This window comes from Myzus persicae, unplaced genomic scaffold, assembly GCF_001856785.1.
Source record: "Myzus persicae strain clone G006 unplaced genomic scaffold, MPER_G0061.0, whole genome shotgun sequence".
Taxonomy (NCBI): Eukaryota; Metazoa; Arthropoda; class Insecta; order Hemiptera; family Aphididae; genus Myzus; species Myzus persicae.
The window spans coordinates 42,826-63,554 of NW_019102905.1; the positions used below are offsets into that span (position 1 = coordinate 42,826).

At 27.0% G+C, this 20,729-nt stretch overlaps 2 protein-coding genes across 2 annotated transcripts; one reads left to right on the forward strand and one right to left on the reverse strand.

Moving 5' to 3' along the window:
* Positions 1-2: 2 nt before the first annotated feature.
* LOC111033364 (sushi, von Willebrand factor type A, EGF and pentraxin domain-containing protein 1-like) lies at positions 3-6,817 on the forward strand. The gene is made up of 11 exons (XM_022314056.1): positions 3-152; positions 2,562-2,777; positions 2,996-3,044; positions 3,229-3,335; positions 3,413-3,572; positions 4,448-4,610; positions 4,696-4,814; positions 4,928-5,064; positions 5,159-5,301; positions 5,382-5,484; positions 5,626-6,817. The coding sequence occupies exons 1-11, from the start codon at positions 104-106 to the stop codon at positions 5,673-5,675; spliced, it is 1,296 nt and encodes a 431-aa protein (XP_022169748.1). The 5' UTR covers positions 3-103; the 3' UTR covers positions 5,676-6,817.
* Positions 6,815-15,910, reverse strand: LOC111033365 (vacuolar-sorting receptor 1-like). Its single transcript, XM_022314057.1, has 5 exons — positions 15,691-15,910; positions 11,682-11,817; positions 11,047-11,477; positions 9,391-9,507; positions 6,815-7,404 (listed from the first exon to the last, which is right to left on the reverse strand). Exons 1-5 carry the CDS (start codon positions 15,902-15,904, stop codon positions 7,043-7,045), a joined length of 1,260 nt encoding a protein of 419 aa, XP_022169749.1. The 5' UTR covers positions 15,905-15,910; the 3' UTR covers positions 6,815-7,042.
* Between the last annotated feature and the right edge of the window lie 4,819 nt (positions 15,911-20,729).

Below are 20,729 nucleotides of genomic sequence, written 5' to 3' on the forward strand. Positions count from 1 at the left end.
TGTGGTTTTATGTAGAAAGGTATCATGCGTGTCAGTCATACTCATACCAGTTGTTTGATTTTGTTTTTCAAGTAGTAACTTCTCACAGTGGTGTATTATAAATATGGAATTTACTAGAATTGTCATCGAATTTATTATATTAGCAAAAACAGGTAAAATTATATATTTAAAAACTTATGTTATTTATTTTTAGTAAAAACTAATAGTTTGATTTCTGATTGACATTGCATTAAGTTTTGATTAAGTCAGTCAGTTAGATTGATTTATTGAGTATTAATATCATCGTTCCTAACAGTTATTTAAATAGTAATACGAGTGTGAGTAAGATAATGAAAAATTAAAGTTTTTAGTCACTGTTAAACAAATTAAAATGAATTACCTAAATGTTATAAACATATTATCTTTGTACAATTTTAGTTGATTTAACATCGTTATATTATCGTTGTATTTAATAGATGAGTGTTAATATCAATAATATAACCTAACCTAGCCTTACTCACTAGTTAGGTACTAAGTATTAATTTGAGAAGGGCTTATGAATCAAATTATTAAATTATCAAAGTTCACCTTAATAAAATCTTAAGTTTTTACATTTCAAGGCAAATTCAATGAAATAAAATGCTCGTGATAAAGTTTCTTGTTCACATTTACAAATTAATAATAGAAAATAATAGACATATTATATTATATACTGAAAAATATTGCAAAAACGATTGACTATAAAGTATATTAAGGATTAATATAATATAGTAGACTATAATAATACTCTCATTTAAGGTATTAGTTGAAGAATCCTCCAATGTTTTTTAGATATTGTGTGTAATGTGTATATTTAATGTATAGTTTAAGAATTTGAATAATTTCATAGAGGATAAAAGAGACTTTAACGTTTGTATTTATTGACGAGACAAGAATAATAGACATGAACAATTTTAGACAGCATTAAAAAAAAGTGTAGCTTCTCATAAAAATACAGGTATTCAAAAAAATAGTTCAAAATTAGTGTTTTGGAAACACGGAGTAAAAGTTAATTAATATTTAAAAAAAATGTACCTGCAGCAATCAGTAGTTGGATTAAGTAATTAATAACGTGGCCCATCGTAGAACCCACGAATACACCCACACGTTAGATAAAAAATTAATGATATTATATACATTAAAAAAATAATTCTAATTTTGTGAAGCGTATGATTTTTATATTATATTCTTCGTTCATCGTTGAAATTGTGAATCCGTACAACAACATCCTATTGCATTACACTCTGCCGCGTAACTATTAAATGGCATGCGAAAGGAGTACACGGTTGTTCGGTCTCGAATTATTGATACAATGATATTATACCAACATGCACATTGCAGATTTATAATTTTAAACAAAAAAAAAATGGATAATATTATTGTTGGTTCTGAGAAAATGTATAATGTAGATGTAAATGTAGAAGTGACTTAATTAATACGTTACATCGTTACCCATTATGTTGAATTTTGTCTGCCACATAGGCGTCAGCTTGTTTTTATTGTTTAACACCAAAATTGTATGAATTATATTGTTTATTCAAAATGGTAAGTCGTAAGTGAGATCATATTTTGATAAGGAATGACATATGTTCAGTTTAAAATAATTTCCGGTATTCTTAAAATTAGATGGTGGGTACTTATTGAATTCTTCCACATTGTGTTCAGTAGGTAATGATAACATAATGTCGTGCAAATATTTTATTATGGAAAGGGAAATCAGGATACTAAACTTATTTTATAATTCAAAATAGGAATTCAAATTATGTTTTACCTAAAAGATTATTAATTTTTTAACGAAAAAAATAAAGGCTTTAGTCTATATTGGATTTACTATTTATTACCTATTTACTCTTACTGATACATAATAGTTATAATTAATTAAAATGACATTTTTACTAAAGTATTACTAATTTAATTATTATTTATTAGGTGGTATGTGGCAATATTACATCTGACATGTTTCCATAATATTATGACATTTAAATCATATCATCATATCGTAATATCAAAATATTATAAGTTATAACATAATATATTATTAAGTATAAAATATAAATTATCAAAAAAATATACACTCGCATGTAACGTTCTTGATAACATAGTGGGGTGGGGGAGTACAACGACAGAACTAAGAGATTAATACCTATGTACATGACATCGATATTTTAATATCCACACATCTGCTATTATTGCTATTATCTTGTTTTGTCCATTAACTATCACTTAAAATATCGGATAATGTTTCATAAATATTTAATAAATATAATGGAATTAAATAATAAATACATGCTATTTTATACCCTTTATATATATTTTAACGCTGTACAACAGTTTTGGTCGTCAAAAAGAGTAAAGTATAAAATCAAAAACATCGTCATAAGTTATATAGACATGTCGGGCGAGTGCAGTAGCCGGTAGTGCAGTGAAAATATTTCGGTGATATTATATTATTGCATAGAGTATCATTATTGCGTTTATTATAGCTATAGATATTGTGTAGGTGTATAGCTTGTTTGATTTTTTTTTTAAACTTAATGTTGTAGTCATTACATTTGTTTCTTCCGAATCGTTGGACTGCGAACCCCGATCACGACCAGATAACGGGCAAGTGATTTTCACGGCATCCAAAAATTGGAGAAGGGCTGTGGAGGTGTACCAATGCGATGCTGGGTACGTTTTGACAGGTCAAACAAAGCACACGTGTATCGAAGGAGAATGGTCCGGACATGTGCCTTCGTGTACACGGCCTACTAGTTCCGGTAAGTGGATGTATTTTATTATTATTGTTCCTTATTATTATTACGCGTATCAATATAACGTTAATATTAGATTACACGGATAAAAAAATCAGCGGGGAACATATAATATCTAAAATATTTGTCAACATGTGAATAATATAATATACTATCCTATTTGAATAACAACTTTATACTTATACAATATTATCATACTTATACCCTTTTTATGTACGTCGCAGGTCACAACTTCAATATTATCAGTTCGGCACAAGGTTGGTTTTCGTTCAGGTAGGTACCTACCTGCCTATACTGCATTATTGCATTACGGCATTACTGCATAGTTATGAATTCATAAGTCATTATTTGATAATGTTGTAAATAAATAATAATTTAATCAGATGTACTATAATTTCTGTAAAATATTCATACGATTTGGATTATATCATTATGATATTATATTTAATCATTTTAGACGTATATTGAAACTCGACACAAAAAGAAAAACTCAGAATAACGAAGAGCGGTTGGAAAATAAATCTGTAGATATTGAAACACCCAAAACACTTCAACAGACATCAGGTAAAATTTAAATAATATTATTACGAATAATACAAATAATTTGTTGATTTGGTTGATTACATGTATCCATTAAATAGGGCTTGGTACATTTCAACTTCCGAAACATATGATTAGAGACTCGGCTAGAGAATATTCAGTAGGAGACTATGATTTAAGTTGTTTGTTTAGAAAACGACACGGGAAAATTTTTTTGAGGGCACCTAAGTTGCCATATGCTCATGTGGTGAAGTATTCCAAGTAAGGATTGTAATTTTTAAGAGATTGAAATGATGAATGAATTTAATTTATTGATTTTACAATGATGTGTGTTTTTTCCTTGTATCGGTGTACACGATAAGTAGTCGAAATAATGTTTTGATTTTCAACTTCAGTATCTTTTCTGGTTGAATATAATTAGTGTATCCATGAGTTAAAAATTTTAATGAAGAATATCCAGTAGTTTAGAAAAGCGTTATAAAGCGTCTCTAAAAAGACATTTTTACGCAAACCCTGTTTTCAACAAAATCGATTTATTTTCAGCGTATTTCAAAAACAAATAACCGTATATATACTTGAAATTTTCACCAACTATTTATACTAACATTTTTGTATATATAACATAATTTTAAAAATATTTTAAATCCTTTTGAGCTATTTTTAGATTTTATAATTATTTTTTCTATGCCAAATTAATAGCCTTAATATGTAATACAACTATATAAGGTTTCCCATAAGTTATATAAAGCAGCTCAAAAATATTTAAGATTAGGCAAAATTTGTTTATAAGAATTTAAAATTAATGATTTGACAAAATTTACCAAAATCACAAAAATTTGTAAATTATTTTTTAGCAAAAATGTATAAGATGTTCAGTTTTTTTAACTAAGGTTTGAAAGTTTCAAGGTTTCTCAAATAGGTGATAGTATGAAAAAAATGTTTAAAAATGAGTTTTTTTATAGATACTTTAAGTTTAGGTAGGTATTATTTGCAATTTGTTTTGTTTTGCCATATATCTTAGAAATATGTATTACTATTTACCAAGCATGATTGCATTAATGTCATAGTTGCGCTGCTCAGAGGGTCAAAATCGTTATTTTAGCATTATTAATACAATCTCGATTGTGTTTTCATAGGAATAAAAATATTGTCGATCCAAAAAATAAATATTTAGAAGTGATTTACCATTGTATCAAAGGGCATGTGTTCGAAAATCCTTCACATACCAAGCTTTATTGCAGTAATGGACATTGGGTCGGTGTAAAACCAATATGTGTTCCCAAAACGACACCGATGACTGTTAGTACTATATTTTATTATTATAAATTATAATAGTAGGATAATAATTTAAATAATATTACTAATAATTACGCTGACATAATAGATGTACCAAATGGAATGTTATATTAAGTGTCCACCAGACAAGAACTTTAGTTTAGCGGAAGGTGAAAAATTTATAAATTTCAAAGTCGAACAACCAAACACGAATTACGATTGGAACAGGTGTTGTATACTACGTATTATTCGATATTATAATATTCAAATACTTAATTATATAAAAATTGCTTGATGTAAACTTCGGTTAAATTCAAACTTAATACATGTACATTATACAGGTTTGGTACATTAAGTTCCGGTTGGTATAAAAATTCGTCGAGAATTTTGGTACCAGGTTTATATATAATTACCTACACGGTTCGAGATGACGAAGACACGGATATCGCATCATGTAGGACTACTGTACGAGTGACGGGTAAAACATATACATATACTTAATTAGGGAATTAGTATATAATTTAACATTGATCTAAGTTTGTAGTGTTTGTACAATCGTTTTGTTGTTGCAGATGACGAAGTTCCGTCTGTACAAGATTGTCCTTTGTATTTGGAGGTAATAGAGGATTTTTCAAAAAAGAACGCCACTCCCGTATCATGGCCGGAACCTCGGTTTTTGGACAACATAGGCGTAACACAAGTGGCAAAAACGATGGTGTGTGCAATGTTCATACTTGCATACTATGATTACATGAGGATTTTATTGTTTTTATTTACGCATTTTAATTGGTTTAGGAACCTGGTCAGCTTATGGGCCCGGGACTGTATAATGTATTGTACATGGCTATGGATGCATCAAAAAATGAGGCTATATGTAATTTCACTATTGAAGTCAAAGGTATCAATTTAAACATTTTAAACACACACGTGTATAAATATATTATACAATTACATATATTATATTATATATACAGTTAGTCAAAAAAAAAAAAAAAAATAAAATAAAAATATATCATTTAAATGAATATGTATTGTTTAGATCGGGCAGTAATTGAAATTGAAAACAGTAAACCAAAAGAAACAAACTGAGACATTCGAAAAAGCAATATATGAAAAAGAATAATATGCTGAACTATACTAATTTTTATCATAACCATTATTCGTATGTTAAAGTAAGAGATTGTTTAATGAGATGAATATTTTTATACTAATAAAAAATGATTTGATTTTATATTTAATAACACAAAAAAATATTAAATTTTTAATATGATGGTACTTTTGATTACATAATTTGAAGCATAGAATATTAATTATTCGCCAGTTGTTTGTCTGTTTATCTTCGAAATATTTTCCATTTCAACAAGGTGCAATTTTTGATTTTTTTGGACAATTGGTATTTGAGATTGATCATTAGCTTTTTGTTGGAGAGGGGTTACGGTTTGTTGTGTAACGTAGTACGTGCCAGCTTCTCTGGACGGTGTTGGACCAAAGCAAACATTAGTGACTGCGGCCAATCACCAAGCCACTCACCAGGCTCAAATTTCATATTTATACAAGTGGATGTCACTGTTTGTTTGTATTTAATTTTTGATACAATTTTATAGATTTCTTATCACTATCTTATAATTTTTTACATATTATACGCTTTATAAAACCTTAATATGTTATAGTATTATACCAATAGTGACAATTTTATTAGCCTAAATCGACTTCAACTGATCTTCTAAATTGAAGTTTTTCTTAAAAGGATTTATTAATTTACTGACTTTATTAATGTAACGGAGCAGAGTTCAATGAATGAAATTGAGTCAGGATATTCAGGGTTTCAAATATATAGCGGAAATTCAATAAAACATTCATTCAATAATATTTGATACACAAAATAATATGTTAAATAAGTAGGTATGCGCGTCTATACTCGATTTTATGACACTTTGATGGTTTAATTAATGATTAAAGATAATAGTTTAACGTATATTATGTAAACATACCTACATTTATTGCAGATTAAATAACAGGTTAAAAATAAAATACATTTCATAAATATTGTGACAATCTTAATTATTATATTTATTATTATTTCAATTGTAATTGTTAGTCATTGAATTGTAAGTCTAGTGCTTGTATGCAGTATACATTTGTATTAATACAATTTTAAAGTATCAAAAGCGTAAAAAAATTAACAAATTATAGTGTAAATAGTAAAAGCTAATGATTATAAAAATAACAATATGGGACCAATAGGTTACATAATATAATTAATAACAATAGCCAACAGACAACAACAACAACTGCAACAATAGCACTCATGACTAGTAAATTAATATTGGTGAGTTTTAGATAATACGTGCTAGTAGTGTTGTATTATTATTTAATGTGGTTATATAGCATCGTACAGCATCGTTAATTCATCTACAATATAGCGTAATTTATGACGTATGCTTAGGAACTCTACGTCACACGCATTTATATGAGCCTGACGTGTTCAAACACGTCAAACCGCGTTCGGAGCAAACGTCCGACGACTGCTGCAGCTCCGGGTCCGAACATTCGTCCACGTCCACGCAAGTTTTCCAGCCGTCGTCCAACTGCAATCCGTCCGGACACACGCAGAACGCGGATCCCACAGTGTTGATGCACTGGTGCGAACATCCGGCCGTGCCGTCCCGACACTCGTCCACATCGTCGCAAGTGTGCCGGTCGTCGGACAGCCTGGTGCCCGGTATGCCGTGACACGAACACTTATAACCACCCCAGGTGTTGGTGCACGAACCTTGGCATGGCCCGTGTCCGTTGCGTAACAAGCATTCATCAATGTCTGCAACACGTGTCAGGCACAAGATATGAGTACTCATAGGCACTTGACAATAATACGCATTCAGGGGCCGTGGGGTCAGATACGGGATGGAAAGCAAAAAATCGGAAACTGATCCGATATTATATTATTATACAATCTAAGAAATATTATACTTAAACATACGGGGTTCTGTAAGTTTTCACACGAAAAATAGAAAGTAAACTGTTACTATTATAGGTACATGCGCAAGCCCTTAAAGGGAAAAAAATCTCCCGTACTTAACCTATACTCGTTTTGAGCGAAAATATTATAAAAATACAGCCATACGTGAATTATACATAGAGATAAAATAATTAAATGCATTACTTTCGTATTTCTGTATTGCACTACTGGAAAAGTGTACACCATAATTCAATACAATATTTTAACATAATCTGAGCAGTATCTATATTTATATCTATTACCTATAATACGAAATACCTACCAAAATTCTATTTTATTTGATGTCAATATTCAGTAATCGTGGAAAATTAGATAAAATACGTTTTATGCAATACGATAACAAACTAATTTTAACCACATCAACTACGTTTCAGTTGTCAATCTTGAGTCTGATTAATGAGAGTGGGGATTAGAGCCCATTTATATATTTTACTGTTTAAAAACACAAATCTGGTGCAAACGCAACCCGTTTAAAAGGACGAGTTTAAATTATGAAAAAAAAACGGAATTTCGTTGTTGGTAGTGCGCTGAGAGATGGGTGAAAAAGTTTGGCCAACCCCGGTGTTACGTAAATTTGCCAGTAGGTACTGTGTACTTATAAATTATAAATAACAATAATACTATAATCTATAGGTTATACCTCATAATATAATATATCCAGATTTCCACCGTCACCGCACAAACAACGTTTGAAAGCGTGATCGGTATTACGAATGCGTTTTCGAGCAAGTCTTTGTCGCCGAGGCGAACATCAAGTGCGTGTGTAATCGATGTATTATATAGGTATATCGTATATAAATAGATACATAAAGTGTGCGCGTGGGACGACCATCATTTATACATATTGTATGATACATCTATATATATTATATGTGCATAATATTATGGTATAGAATGTACAATGCACCATACGCGATAGCTGCTATAACAAGACGTGTCGGTTGTAAGACATAACATCTGTATTGATTTAAGCACTAAAAGATATTGTGTGTCAATCGATTATTTATCTCGTTTATTTAGTACTCAACTGTATTTAATGTATACTTAATTAAAGTGTTTATTTTAAAATAGTTTTAAGTCTAAATCTCAACCCGATATCAATGTATTTATCAAAAACAATGTATTATACTATTATTACATCAAATCTACAGAATGTCGCTACGTTTGTTTTCGTAATACCCGACCATACGCATGCTATTCATAAAATATTATACACACTCTTCTACCCACCTCTCCTGCATTTACCTTAAGACTTAGTTATATGAACACTTAATGGAAATTAACAATCGACTTATAAAATATGCACATAATTGATAATAATAGGTAAATGAGTATAAATATAATATATTGGATATCTCTACAGTCTGTAGATTTCTAACGATGACGAAAATAACAATACAAATATTTTTTTTTGTATCTAAGAGAAACCAAAAAATACCAACAATTATAATAAATGCGTAGCTGGTGGCTTTTAAATAGGTACATCAACTAGTTACGAAAATGTTTATTAGTACAAATAATTACTGATGAGACAGTTTTGTACTTCTGTAGTTCTGTCACTTCTGTGTGCCTATAAATATTATTGTCTAGGTGGCTATATAATATATAACATAGTTATTTCATTTATTATTTTAGATTACCTATCTAATTATTACCTAATTAAAACAATATAACACGTAATGCACACAAACTATCATTAAATATTTTTGAAGCGTTTTGAAAAATTATTTAAAAGCTTTGTGTACCTTATACCTACATAATATTATTATATATTTATTTGTTTACCTTCGCATTTGGTGTCAGCTACCATAAAGCCGGGTGGGCAATGACACCTGTACGATCCCGGAGTATTGATGCAAAGTCCTTCACAACCTCCGTTATTTGTCAAGCATTCGTTTACATCTGCACGAAACATTAAGAAAATAAAGGTTAGACAATATTATTACTACACACCCGATAGACGGTTAACTACGCACCGCTGGAGCATAAATGGATTGTTTATTTATAAAATCCAACGAAATTAAATTTAATACACGTTTAATAAGTTATCTATATGAAACGAGTAAGGCGCAAAACAATGTCGTAGTCTCTGAAACTAAGATCATGAGTAGTTTTATCAGAACGCGTGTATTAAAAAAAATTTAATTTAAAATATAATTACAATAGGGACTTGAAAACATTTATTAGAGTGTCTGATGAAGGCCTTGACCGTGTTTGGGTATATTGCGGACCACGGCCAAACCGATACTAAATTATTGATACATTATACGTAGTTTGGTAGTCATATGCGATATGCGTCTTATGTTCTTGTAACATTTCGGTAAATAATAGTTGTTATTTAAAAAGTGGTTGATTTAGTATATTAATATAAATTTAAATTTTTATCATTTATCGTTTTTTATTAGTTATTAGTTGTTGTTTGTAATTGTATTATACCTGTAACTAGATTGTATATAATAATTAATAATATATTATTATTATGAAATATGCCGACCATGAAATCATTCAGATTGTTAGATCAGTATTTCGTCTTAACAAATTCTCGCAATACCGACATGTCGTTTCAAAAACAAGTTATAACCAAAAATATATAAATTTTTAATATTTATATTTATGCTATGGTTTGGTTCGTAAATACAAACACAATAATTAGTCAAAACAGTTGATGTATTGGATAACAATTTACTTTAGTAAAACGATTTTTAATTATTAGTAGCATGTAGGTACTGAATATTTGAAAGAAAATAATGATAATATACGTACCTACGTATAATAAAGGTCGAATTTATCTGTTAATCATGAAATATAGGTAGGTACGTGGTAACACCATAATAATTGTCATAGCTCAGATCTAGCAAATCACCGAGTATATTATAAAATATCTTATTGTTATTGCATATATTATTTTAGCATGATTGGCGTCGTTTATCGGTGATATTAAATTTTAATTTATATTGTAATAACTTCGATATTAATAGTATTACAGACTATATAGTTTGAAATGTTATCTATATGTTTTTTAATCATAAACGGGTCAAAAATTATTAAAATATTGGTCAAATGTTTCCTTTATAAACAATTTGTATAGCTATATAACGGTTAACTAACAATATATTCCAGTAATTCCATTTTCATTTATTTTAAATGAATATGAAATGTTTGTAGCTTTTACATCATATCCATAATGGATGAAATGAAAAATCAATTCTTTAATCGTATAAAACAACGTATAAAAATAGTATTTGTTAAACCCAAAATTAATTAATGTGTTAAGAACATAATTGAATTACTTATTTATTGAATTTATAATGTATTATTGGAAATACAAATTGAATTAAAAATTAAATGTAATATAGGTACGTTATACTTAATGATGCATATTGATTATGAATTGTTTTCCATCATGATATCATGTAATTTATTTAACGAATGCAAACTTACCATAAGTATAATTTCTTGATGTATATTTCACCAAGGTTGGAACTAAGGAAGAATTTCTTAAAATTATATCAATTGGTGATGCTTTGTAAAGTATTTCGGGTATCGATTCTTTTTTTACGATTTCGTTGTCTTCGGAATTACCTGAAAATTGATTACTGATTTCGACTGTGGCGTTTAGTTTTTTACCAGGTCTCGACTTCTTCTTTTTTTTTTCATTTTTCCTGTTCTTTTTTTTGTGTTTTTTTTCCTTTCGAATTTTCTTTTCAGGTTTTTTTGGCTCTGATTTTAATCCCCTACCGTTCAACCAATCGTCATAGTTTTTCCACGGCCACCAAACATTGTTCTCAACTCTCTCAGTTTCTAAATTTGCATCAATTCTTTTCGACTGAACTTTTATTTCTTCTTTGGATAAAACTCTTGGACTATTCCAACTAAGAAAATACAGTTTAATAATTATATTCAATATCACGTGAAGACGAATTTGATCAAATTAATTATACGGAAAACTGTAAATATATCATTTCATTATTTTTTACATTTATCCATAAATTAGGTATTTTTATTTATCAGTAACAACTAATAAGAATACTATAAAATATTTACATATTAAAACAAAATTATATTATGGAACTTACTCGAATAGTGTTCTTGATCGGTCTGCAATTTTTTCTTCATATTTCGAGTGATTCTGTAAATTGTAGTCCAGACCATACTGTTGGCCACTAAGTTGTCTTGTCTGAAAATATGTAGTATCGTTGGTGACCGACGATACTGAAACAACAAAACGGACGTTAAGTCCATTACGATGATCGTTTTAAATTATTATGCGCGTGGTCTATTTGAGGATAATACAACGACTAATCATAGCAACAAGACAGCTGTAATATTATTATTCTGTTTGAAGAATGACGTGAACATTATTTTTCCTTTATTTGAATAAAATAAAAAAATAAGCTAAAAAAAAAAACGTGGCCCTATTGTCAGGACACGGTAGTAATGCTCATTTGTCATCAGTCCTTTTGTTTAGTGGTCTTCGAGATTCAACGCCCATCGACTTTCGAGGCAGAAAAAAATAACACCTGGGTACCTACATATTTAAAAATAAATAAATTTAATATACCTACTATTGAAACAATAGATAAAATGCTAATCATATTTGTACCTACATAATTGAGGAATAAAAATGTCTGTGCGAGATGATAAAAAATAAATAAATATGAAATCCTGAATGTCCCACACTAATGTGAGAACTCCAAAAACCAGATTTTTAATAAAAATTTTTAATCCTACGCCAAGAACGGGACGCATTGGAAACTGATATCGGAGGCAGAGGGAAAAACTCTTTAGAAGTGATTGTCGGATTATGGTAATCGGCGTCGTCAATTTGTTCGGTTTTAGCGCCTGCACAGTCATAAACTTATCTAATTTATTAACCGGTTTACATATTTAGGACATTACATCCAAATAGATCCCAGTAATGTCTTTTTCGTCTTTGTCGCTTGTTCATTGATATCGGTATGAAATATGTATATACATACACACACGCTGATATAAACACTTACACGCACGTGCATATTGCATATATATGTGTTTATTAAGGGCTATAATAATGTAATTGATTTATAAAATATCCATAACAATTCAATATTTTGAAACTATTCGGTTAACTTATGATTAGTTGAAACTTGAAACATATGTTTAGTCATTTCTTATACTGCAGGAATTACAATAATAATAGAATTACAATATATTTATAAAAACTAATAAATAAATATTTTGAAACCACTTAATAGAATAACTTCTGGTTGAGTGTTGATTTATAAATATTATAACTATAAAATAGAATGATATTAGTATAGGTAGTGTTTTAGAAATTAAATTTAAATAATTACGAATTATAGCTAATAATCACGAGTTAAATTATTATCTTATTATTTTTATAGACAATAATGAGTGACTTTTAAAACAATGATTGTCGATTATATACCTGTTTGTATAATCGATTTTAACAAATATCATTTGACACCTGTATAAGAACAAAATAGGTACCTACCTAGTTTATCAATTTTAAAATTGTTTTTTGTATTCAATTTTACTCAACAAAATTGTTATTTATTTTAAAATTAAATTTTAGTTTATACATTTTGTAGAGTTGTATGTAACGGCAAATGAACAAAAAAATGAAAATTTCTTAATCCATCGACGATGGTAAGTGTATGTAAAAAATAAAATTATTCGATATTTATCGGTCAATTACCAAACAAATTGGTAAATGTTGTGTATTTTAGTACTTCACGAATTTATAGTTTTCATATTTACCAAAAAGTAAATAGTGTACCTATTGTTTTCATTAGGTCTCATACAAAAACATATTTACCTATACATACTTATTATAATATTATATTCTATTGCGTTTTATCTTTTCACCAAATGGCATGCGTTCCATGTTTTTATCTTAGGTATCTAAATATGTTTTCACCAAAGACATCTAATACTTATTCAAGTATTTTGTCAAAATAAAAAAATGTGATTCCAGCTGACGTTTTTCATGTGAATTTTGCAATTCAAAATGTCAATGGCCTTAAAATTTCTAAACAAGTAGACAATACAAATAGACACATCAATAACCATTTATAAAATTTGCTTCAATTTGCGATAATTAATACACAAATATTCTCATTTCAATTAAAAATGAATATTTAAATCATTCACCGTTAAATTACGTGAATTTTTATTTCTCCTCCTTTATTGTAACATATTACATACATATGTAGATTGCAGGTACATAAACGCAATTGTGAATTCGTACTTAATATACACAATACAAATTGTAGGTCTTATTACTCGTATAATAACATTGAAGTATTGAATAACAAAGTGCTCTATACTGTAAGTGAATTAATTGGAAAGTCAGTATAAATCACGATGTAAAGTCAATATTTTACTATAATATTTTTTCATGTAAAATATGATTTATAGATTTTGGTATAAGGATGCAATTATATAACAATAAAAAAACAGCACTTAAAATTGTGCACTACATTCTGAACGACAACTGCTGAATTTCAAATTAATTAACACATTTTATACCTACATTTGTTGATAGGTACTAAAAACTAACTGAGATTGCTATAAAAAATGTTTGAAATTTGTAAAATTCAATGAAATCATCGTAAATTATTAATTTTTTAATTTCTTAATAACCAAACTGTGTTGGTTGTATTTACCAATCTAATATCACAGGTTTGTAATGTATATATGTATACAATATTACATAGGTATATACAAGGTGTAACAGATAGACCTGACCAAAAAAAAAAAAGTGATGTCACCTTAACGTAGGACAAAATGTGTTAACATTATATGAGTAGTAAATAATTTAAGAAATATACTCATGTCAGCAAATTCCCTAAAATTATATTTTGAAAAAAGTTATTCGGTTCCAAATGAATTCAATCAAAAAAAATATTGATATTTTAAAAAAATCTAAAAAATTAACTACTATTGACTTAGATAAATGTTTTTACCACGAAAATTATTCTTATAATCAGATTCAAAAATTGGCTATTTTGAACTTATTCAAAAAAAAATTTAGTTAAATTTAAAATGTTTTATATTCAGTATTAAAAAATAAAAATATTTTTTTTTTATATTACACATGTAGAGCAAGTGACTATAAATTATATATAAAAAAAAAAATTCAAAATATTGTTTATAATGAAAGTGATTGCATTATAGTCAGTTCTTTCTGTTACACTCTGTGTATTTTATATATACTAATATACTATACTATACATCCTTCCAATTAAGAAAATGCAGAATCAAATGTATTTTATACATTACGTATAAATAGCATATACCTTCATTGTAAATTATGGATTTGTTATGTAGCTTTTCAATATAGGCTTAATTAACTTATAATTATTTAAATTATTTTGGAATATTCACTCATTATTTGTGGAAAGATACTTTATTCGTAAGTTGGAACATGCAATGACATTTTTGAGCACTAATTATGATCAAATGTATCTGCAGGTATAATAATAATCTCAATAATATATAAGCGATGGATACTATAATAACTGTTTATTTATAATATATAGGTACTCAAATACATTGATTAAATACGTACGACGTACCAATACATACATTGATATTTTTTCAAAAAGATAATTTTAAATACCTACACAATGTCTCAATATCTATGATCTAATGTAGTTTTATATACACAACAATTAATTATTAAAGAGTGAATGTTTCAATATTGCTTGCGTGATATTATTTATATAATAATAATAATAATCTATTTCATAATCGTTTATTAGTAGAAGAACACATGTTTAACTAAAATAAAATAGTCTGTTGCCGATGCTGTCTATACGATACGATTTGTATATTTAGTAGAACTATGCGTGAGATTAATGAAATAATAAAATATACATTCATCTCATCATTAAACACATTATAGTAGATTATCGGATTAATAAAATATAAGCAAATCAATAAGCTTCTATAATAAAAAGAAAAGATTTATTTTACTGCCTAAATTTTTTATCTGTACAATGTACATGAGTATAATTTATTAGTGTGAATTAAATATTATATTGTTAATACAGTTTTATTTTGTGACTGATTTTTGCTTACCGTAAATATTTGAAGTAACTGTATAAATAATACATATTTGGATAATATTATATTTATCATGTATAAGACTCATATTATTTTGGACGATGATTAATATTTTATTTTGGCATATGAACGGATCTTCTGAAGTCCTCAAAAAACTTTCTGTGACCAAGGGTGGAGGTATACTGATGCAATCGGAAGGAGTGCCATATGAGAATCTCATCTGAATCATTCGTTCAGTTATAGTATAATGTCCCCTCTAAAATGCATCTCATTCCACGTTTGAATTTTATGACTATTTTAGATTTATATTTGTTTGTTTTTAATTTTTGTTTTATTATTTTTGATACGACATTCAATCTTCATGTGCATTGTTTTCAATTTGAATACTTTATAGTGTAGGTATTAGGTACTTACATATTAATAGAAGGTTTAATATTATTTTTATTGTTGAAACGTTAAAAACAAAACGTTTTCATTTATCTAAAAATCAGCTTAAATTTATACTATACTCAAGTATACAAAATATTTCTTTCATATATTTACATGTTTATCGAGTTTTAGTGTTATAGGAAGTATATATTAAATATACAAAAGATAAAGTCTGTGTTCCTATAATATAAAAGAAAAAAAAATTGAATTGGATACTTATATATTTTTTTTACAATATACACATAATAATGTATAACTTTATTTAAATTTATAAATATTTTTCCTATACCATTGAGTATTAATAACAACTAATAAGCGATTGTTATTTTTGAATGCATAACAGTACATGTAAATTATATTATTATAAACAAATATTTTAAAAATGACCTACATGATATAATTCATAACAAAAATAAATCATATGTAGTTCATTGATTGATAAATTGATGAAAATTGCAAGGGCATTGCTAATTATCGAATGAAATTTACGAATGATTAACAATGATTTAATATCAATAAATTATCTTTAATTAAATTAACTTAACATTCTGTAGACAATTAACTAATGTTATGTACTTACGTATACAAATAATTTTAAAATAAATATCACCAAGAAATTTTTGTTGTTACCAGTTTAACTGTAAATAAAAAAAAACTTTGATTATTTTGGTTTGTTTCGTTAATCGGTATAATATATTATTTATAACGTATTTAAATTAGGTACTTTTAAATATCAAATAAATAAAATCATGTTAAATCTCATTAAACTTTTAAACAATTTATTTATAAATACAATGCATATGTTATCTTACTTATATTTATGTAATATTATAGACTTAAATACTTTATGACTTATGTATACAATAGTACATAATGTTCGAGATCTGAAATGAACATTTTACCTGGCCGTACAGTGTCTGCATTGCAGACAAATTACTTTGGTCTGTTGTGAATTTTAAACAATATGCCATACAAAGTGACAGTTTACCGGCCATTTCATATAGTAAGGCTTAACTGCATATTTTTAATAATACAGACATACACAGATACATATTATATTCTATTAAAATGTAGGAATATAATATAGGCTATATATTTAAAAAAAAATATTATAGCTGATAGAACATTGTCTTTTCACATAGTATGAATTGTTAAAAAATAATAAAATAGTTTTAAAATACATACCTAATACAATATTACAATCAATTATGTTTAATCGGAATATTTAATACTTTTTTTACAAATAATAGAAATTAATATTTATGAACAATTAATAGGTACCTACTTAGTTTAAAATCTATTATTGCAATAAAAATTATTTTTTAACGCAGTTAGTGTCAGTTACAGCTATAAGCTATAACAGTATTTTTCAGTTTTATATAGCAGGTCGTTAAACTTGCTGTATAATCCATCATTAATTTAAAAAATCGGTTATTACTGGTCATGCGGTAATACTTTTAATGACATTAAATGAAACTAAAGATGAACGTTTGGTATTGGGCAGTAGACACAGACAATTTTAACACTAAAATATCTATAATTTAAAACAATAAATATAAAAATATATATTTTCAGAAATTATTATATCAACTTGGTAACACATTTGAGGTACGGAAATATGGCAATAGTAGATGTGTATTGATAGATAAACACATACACTATAGTCTATATTATGAAAAATAATTGAAATAACAACATATTACAATATTAATCCAGATAATATAATTTAAAAAAAATTACAGTGTGTATAATTTACATAAAATTAATTAATTTTTTATACCCCCTTAGTGTTAATAAATTAATGAAAGAAATAATCAAATTGTTATAAAATGTAATTTATAAAGGTAATGACCGCCGTCAGCGTTGAAGTTAAATAACAATAATAATAAAAAAATTCATAGATACATCCGTATTTTGAATGCCAAGAAACTTAATTGTATGAATTCAATTTTTTTAAATCACAATTTGCTATGATAGTATAAGACGACTGGATGAACTTAAACTGTGTCGGATACAGTAATCTTCAGAAATTAAATCATACTATACTAAAGCAAAATATGCCGTTGTTGCATCAAATAATAATTGCATAATATAGTACGATAGCTGATTAAATTAACAATAGAAATAAAATTATTATTTTAAAAATAATAAATAGGATAATTAGTTATATAAGTACCATTACTCATAGTGAATGTTAATTTAGAAATTACATTCAAATGACGTCGATATTATGTTATGATGGTCAAAATACTGTCATTGTATCATTTTTAATTAAATTTTTCCGATTTATATTTATATACTATAATTATAATGGTACGTACAAGTAAACAGTAAAATGTATATAAGATAGTATTTGTTTCGTTCCACTGATCTTTGAGGTTTTAAATTTGGACGATCATGACCTGCTACAGACTACTGCATTTACAATTTAAAATGTTTAAAGCATTAAACAAATGATTGGCATAATACTATTTACTATTTATTATCATTAAACATTATGTTTTGGTATGTTTTTTTTGCATAAAAAATATGAATTATTTGATAACTGAAACTATTGTTATTCTTGACTGTGATATACGCAGGATATTTTCCTCCACATAAATTATTGTAGAACATATTAAATTTATGCGGTGAATATTTTAATTTGTACCTATATGTAGGTATATCAGACGATATAATTGTCACAGAGTGAAATATTTTTGTCATCCAGCAGGTAGTTTAGTGAAGTATTTTAATAACTGGGTGATATATATTTTTTTATATTTTATATTAGCATGTCTAAAATCCACTAAATCCTACCGCAGGTATTATAGGATGATATGAAGTAAAACGAGTTTCTCAAAATAATTAGGAACAGAAATATTTGACAACTATTATTTATGTAAAATGTCTTCTTAAGGAATCGTTTTTCATTGAATACATTCTAATATTGATTTATCATTAAATTCAAAATTATTAGCATATTCAATATTGCAGTGACGTATTTAATGAAGAAGTACCCTTGACACCTACAACAGAAGAGCGAGCTCTCCATTTTTTCTTTATATTGGGTGATATTCTCGATACGGCTATTAAGAATATTAGTCAATATTACTATGCGCAGATTTATACGATGCACAAAAAATCACGAAATATGTTCTAAAAAAATGCATCTATGCACCAAAAATTAATAAATATGGAGTGAAATATGACCTTTAAAATCATGTTTTAAAAAAATCCTATTTTGATTTTAAATAATTATAAAAAAAGTTACAGTAATGTTTATTTATTAATTTTATATCTAATTCTGATTTTTGAAAAATAATATGAAAATTATAGTAAATTACAGTATAATAAGTACTTACTTAAAAGTTAAAGTAATAGTTTGGTAGGAATTGTTCCTTTTAGCTGCTACTTATTTGTCAGTCTTTAATAAAATGTTTATTTTTAATAACAATAATAATTTTACCCCCAATATTTATGTTGTTCAAATATTTTTTAATATTGAAACAATTATAATAATTGAAATGTAGAAAAATAGTTTTTTTGTTACACACATCAAGTGAGATTGAGATTTTCATTTTTACATAAAAAAATTAAGAATTAATAATTAGAATCATTATTTACACTTATGCAAATGATGGAATTACTTATTTATTGCAACAGTAGTTACTGTAGTAGTTAGTGGTACTCCAAAAAAGTAATTTTGATGAATAATACAAATATGGAAAATTTAGTTTGAAATTGTTTTAATACTGAACGAGAAACGACCAACAAACCTACAACTTTAATAGTCTCCTATTTTCTAAAGCGTATATAAACATTTATTTTAATGAATTCCTGATATTTTCACGTTACTTTTATCACAACTTATGAGTTATGTTGAACTTTTGAAATTTTAAAAACTGTTTTGCTTAGAAAAACATAGGTTCTTAATATGATTTTATACGTTTTTGTTTCACGCAAAACCAAATTTAAATTCATAATCAAAACATGTATTTATAAATTTGAATTATATAAATGTAATTTATATTATAATGAATTAATTTACATATTTATTCATGATATAAGAAACAAGTCTGGAATTATGATGATGAACCGCTCTTAAATTATGGATGGTTAAAAATGGTTTATCATTATTTATAAGTTGACTACCGTGTTTCGTATAGGTACTAACAGAGAATACCTACCTTGAAATACCACCAATAAAGTAGAGGTACCTACTAGTTGCATCATGCTATCATAGACATCTGATTGACTGTGAAAGTAGTTCTTAATTTTTCGCAACAACATAAACATCAAATACATTATACATATTATCTATAAACATAAAAATATGGGCTCACTTATCATGCATTTTTGAATCAACTTGAATAATTAACATAATGTAGTTCTTGTAGAGACATAGAATATATAATTACACATGTTATATGCATATTTTTATTTAGATAATAACTATGTGTGTCAAATAAACATCAATCTTGGGAATCACGCTATTCTCGGAATGAGAACGAAATTATGATCACGTCCATCAATTAAATGATTACTATAAAAATATAAATTAATAAAAATATTGCGTCACATTGTTTTTGAGTGGGGAAAATTGGCTTATGAAAACGGGTTTAATGCTTGAATGTTTATATATA

What these genes read in the sequence shown, in the direction of transcription:
- LOC111033364 (XM_022314056.1), top strand. Translation starts at nt 104, where the DNA reads ATGGAATTTACTAGAATTGTCATCGAATTTATTATATTAGCAAAAACA. An exon ending in TACACGGCCTACTAGTTCCG is followed by an intron (nt 2,778 to 2,995) that starts GTAAGTGGATGT and finishes TGTACGTCGCAG; the next exon opens with GTCACAACTTCAATATTATC. An exon ending in CACAAGTGGCAAAAACGATG is followed by an intron (nt 5,302 to 5,381) that starts GTGTGTGCAATG and finishes TAATTGGTTTAG; the next exon opens with GAACCTGGTCAGCTTATGGG.
- LOC111033365 (XM_022314057.1), bottom strand. Translation starts at nt 15,904, where the DNA reads ATGATTCAGATGAGATTCTCATATGGCACTCCTTCCGATTGCATCAGT. An exon ending in CGATCAAGAACACTATTCGA is followed by an intron (nt 11,478 to 11,681) that starts GTAAGTTCCATA and finishes GTATTTTCTTAG; the next exon opens with TTGGAATAGTCCAAGAGTTT. An exon ending in ATCAAGAAATTATACTTATG is followed by an intron (nt 9,508 to 11,046) that starts GTAAGTTTGCAT and finishes TGTTTCGTGCAG; the next exon opens with ATGTAAACGAATGCTTGACA.